The following is a 4,208-nucleotide window of genomic DNA, read 5'->3' on the forward strand; positions in this document are numbered from 1 at the left end:
GTGTTCACGTCAATCAGGAAGCTATGAGTGTGGATATTATGTGATGAAGCACATGCACACAATCATATATGCAAACATTACCGACTCATGGAGAGAGGTAATAAAAAATGTACTCAAATACCTTAATTACTTAATTATGAATTTCACTTTTTATTAATTAAGTTAATTTATATATAGTTATTCAACGATTCATCACCATTGAAGGATAAAAATATAGAAGACATTAGAATGCACTGAACTTTCTTTTTAAGTGTTTACGATAAGATATAAAATTCGTTAGTTTATTTAAATATACAATGAATGTTATATTTATCGTTTTTGTACAATGTTTATTAGATATAATTGAATTATCGATGAATGAGTTTGTTTGGAAATTGTATGCAATTTTTTGGATAACATTGATATGTAGGTGATTACTATTAATGAATGAGGGGAAATTGATCAATGAATGGGTTTGTCTGAAAATTGTATGTAGTTGTCTGGATTACATTGATATGCAGGTAATTGTTATTAATGAATGAAGAAAAGTTTATCAATGATTGATTTTATAAGAAATTGTATGTTATTGTTTGGATAACATTGATATGCAGGTGATTCTTATTAATAAATAAAAGGAAAATTGATAAAGCAAACGTATTTAAAAAAAACTTAATATTTCGATTATTGTAATATATGACATAAAAAATCTAATTTGATGAGTGGCAGAAATATTTGTCATAGACAATCACTTACTATGACGGTTTTGATGAAAACCATCATGGTAAGTCATATTTTTTATAATTGTTCTAGAAATACCAAACATATATAAAAAGTTTCGTTTGAACATACTATAAAAAATATTTTGCACATTTTATGACAATTTATATACAACAATCATAGTAAGTCAACCTACTATGACAATTTTTCAACTAACATAAGTGCAAAGTTCTTATATCACCATCAGAATCGTCACAGAAATATTGTGTATAGTGATTATTGATAAATATGATTATTGATAGTGAGTATGTGTTAGTAGCTTTATCTTTATTTATAAATCCAAAAATAATAAGTATATTTAATTAATGCATATGTCTTATCAAATAAGATTATTACTAAAATTATTATGTATTTGTGTATTAATATATCATCCAAATGAGAACATTAGTATGTATAGAATTAATGCTTGTTTTTTTTTTTTGTTTTAGTTTGCATTGTATGTTTAATTTATGACTCAAAAGTATTAATGTTAAGCATGTGTCAATTGCAGGTATTTGTTCATGTATCTCTATATTTGCATGATATGTTTGTTTCAGTCTTTAATGAGTTGAATTTCTTTTTGGAGTAAACAAGTTCAATTTCACTTATATGTGTTGGATCTTGATTTGGCTTTTCAAGTTGAAAAATTTGTTGCTATTACTGATGCTAGTAACAATGAAGAGAAAGTTCATTATAAGACTTAGAAAAAGTCAAACAAACTTAGCCTAATGTTTATGTAAATGAACATAAGTAACATTACTCTTCCAAAAACACTAAAATATGGGGATCCTAGCTTTGTTGATTATATTAGTCTTTTCCTTTTGAGACAAAGACACTCACATATTTGCATTATCCTTTAGAGCATCAACACATTTTTATTGTATCAAGATCGTCTTCATCTTAATTCTTCGTAATCCAAAGTCGTTCTCCTAGTTCTCGATGTCATATTTTCAACTTCTTTGACTTTCTTTTTCTTTTTCCTACAAATGTAAATTATTGAGTTCTTAACAATAATATATAACAAGAATAATATTGAAAGAAATGAGTACATAATTATTGAACTGAAAAACCAGAAAGACGTGAATGTTTTATGAGATGGTGACTCATAAGCATTATATAATTATTGAATTGAAAAACTAGAAAGACGTGATGTGATCAATGATAGTGCTAGGACAAATTTGTAGCATGGGAAAAGATGGCAAGCGATGATGTTGGGAAAAGGGTGTGAAGTTAATATCCAACCCCTCAAATGTCATAAAGGAATTCTTGAAACAGCTTCATATGGTGAGGTGGTAGAGCCATTGCCAAATACAAGCCGCCATCATTTGTTGAGCTTGGAATTATGATTGATAGCCCCTCGTTTAGAATCCAGCCAGGTCTCATGAAGATCGGTCTTCCCCAACCAAAGTCAGCATCATAGATTGGAAACTTAGCCCAGCTATTGATACCCACATTTGGACACCCAAAAGTATGTGCTCCACGAACAAGAGCATTTAGATCAGGTTGTAGCTGCAGATAGTCAAGAGCTGATCTCAAATATTCGTTGTCCATTCTCGCTATTGCGTTGTGGATTTGATTTGCAGCATACCATGTAGGTTTTGACACGAGATCTCCTGCCAATGCTTTGGGAATGGTGGAGAAGATAACATTGCCAAGGTAACCAGGAGGGAGGGGAGGTTGCAGCCTTGACCTTCCATCAGTTGGAATATATAGTCTGGTTTCTTGGTCTTCAGGAAGGCCTCTTGCTTTGCACAAACATCTCCACATATGAGCTGCCAACATCTCATAAGTGCTATAGTTTATTGTGTTGCCATCTTCTTTCGACTTGCCCTTCAGGATGTTGAGTTGGTCACGACTCAATTTTAAAAAAGAGGCAACCACAGTTGTGTTGGTGGTGGTGATGGGTGGTGAGAGCTGGTATTCGTGGTGAGGAAAAGCTGGTTGAGGTGGGTCTCTGGCACGAAGTAGGTTCCTGTCAATAAATGGGGGAACAGAAATGGGGATGCCACGAGCCACATTCGACCATGAATTGATGAAGTGAAGACCTGATTCTCCATCTGCTACATGGTGCTCTATACCAACGCCTATTGAGACCCCACCACATTTGAAATATGTTACCTGAATGCATGCAGTGCAGTGCAGCAAATAGTTAGTTTCATTTTATCCTTAGAAAGAGAAAGAAAAGGAACGCACCTGTAACACCACTAACGGATATGTTTCAATCCCGGCAGAATAATCCACCGCGGGAATAAGGTTACGATGGTGAAGGTTGTGAGTGAAGTGATCCATGGCAACGGTGGCATGTGCCTCAACGAAAAGTACACCCTGACCGTCACAATAAATCTCCACGCGGTGGTCGTCATCGTGGCGGAGGCGGGCGGCCATTGGGTAGAAAAGGACGAGGGTCTTACTTAGGGCTTCCTTCAGAATGTTGGAATGAAAGAAATTGGAAGCCCCGTTTGGGTTGTAGAAATAGACGCTGGGACTGTGATAATTCCTCGCCAACAAATCCATGTTTGACATCCACAACACCTTCCGCGGTGTAGCCTCTGCGGGTTGCACCATTATCGACTCCTTCACAATAATCGTCATCAATCTCTGCTTACAACAACTTACAACAACAAGGTACATGCCTACATTATCTTTGTCCAAGTATCTTATATATTTATATTTGTGTTTCACTGTACAACTTCTAATTAGTTATATAAAAAATATATTTTTATTATTTCATAAAAAATTAAAATTTTAGATGAAAAAGCAAGGTTGTAATTCAACTAACTTTCAACTAACAAGGGTGTCTCAGTTCATGCTGTCACCGTCATCTATTCAACTAACATTCTACTTTTAGGTATTACTGTTTATTATTCATGATCCCTATTATAGAACTTGGTTTTGTAATTTGTTTTATGTTATCTACTTATTTAGTAAGGAACAGCTGATATTGTAACAGTGGTTATTGCTCGTGAATATGTTTATGGATTTCCTCAGTGTTACTTTTCCTTTTCACTTGAAATCATGCATATAAATTATCGTATTTGGAACTTCAATCTCAGATTATATTTTATTTCAACTGAACGCCGAACAGGAATTACATTGCTAATTTTACGTACAAATAACTAATTATGTTTCATTTTAAATCAACATAAGATAAAATTCTAACATTACAAACTCATCAATTTTAAAAAAGAAATACCAATCATTACAAATTTTCATAAGTTTTATTTCTTTCTTCAGAAATTAAATGGTGCATTACACATGGTTTGTACAGTAACACGCTGGTTTAGGAGGAAAGAGTCCCTCAATAAACCAAGAAACCAGGAGTATAACTTAACATCTCCTGACAGCATATGAGACCAGCATCCTTCACAGCTTCACAGCTGCTACACAAATGGATTATGCAGCACAAGACATTCATCATACCATATTAAATTAGCTCATTAATGGTCTAGATGGACCAAACCTCCAAGTTGTTT

The 4,208-nt window shown here is 33.6% G+C and overlaps 1 protein-coding gene across 1 annotated transcript; it reads right to left on the bottom strand.

The window, feature by feature from the left end:
• Window positions 1-1,791: 1,791 nt before the first annotated feature.
• Window positions 1,792-3,361, bottom strand: LOC137835422 (shikimate O-hydroxycinnamoyltransferase-like). Its single transcript, XM_068643922.1, has 2 exons — window positions 2,929-3,361; window positions 1,792-2,853 (listed from the first exon to the last, which is right to left on the bottom strand). The coding sequence occupies exons 1-2, from the start codon at window positions 3,325-3,327 to the stop codon at window positions 1,981-1,983; spliced, it is 1,272 nt and encodes a 423-aa protein (XP_068500023.1). The 5' UTR covers window positions 3,328-3,361; the 3' UTR covers window positions 1,792-1,980.
• Window positions 3,362-4,208: the final 847 nt, after the last annotated feature.

Source organism: Phaseolus vulgaris, chromosome 5, assembly GCF_000499845.2.
Source record: "Phaseolus vulgaris cultivar G19833 chromosome 5, P. vulgaris v2.0, whole genome shotgun sequence".
Taxonomy (NCBI): Eukaryota; Viridiplantae; Streptophyta; class Magnoliopsida; order Fabales; family Fabaceae; genus Phaseolus; species Phaseolus vulgaris.

Bases quoted from the DNA above. Each gene is read 5' to 3' on its own strand.
- LOC137835422 (XM_068643922.1), bottom strand. From the start codon at position 3,327: ATGACGATTATTGTGAAGGAGTCGATAATGGTGCAACCCGCAGAGGCT. The intron at 2,854-2,928 runs GTGCGTTCCTTT...GCATGCATTCAG, and splicing joins ATCCGTTAGTGGTGTTACAG to GTAACATATTTCAAATGTGG.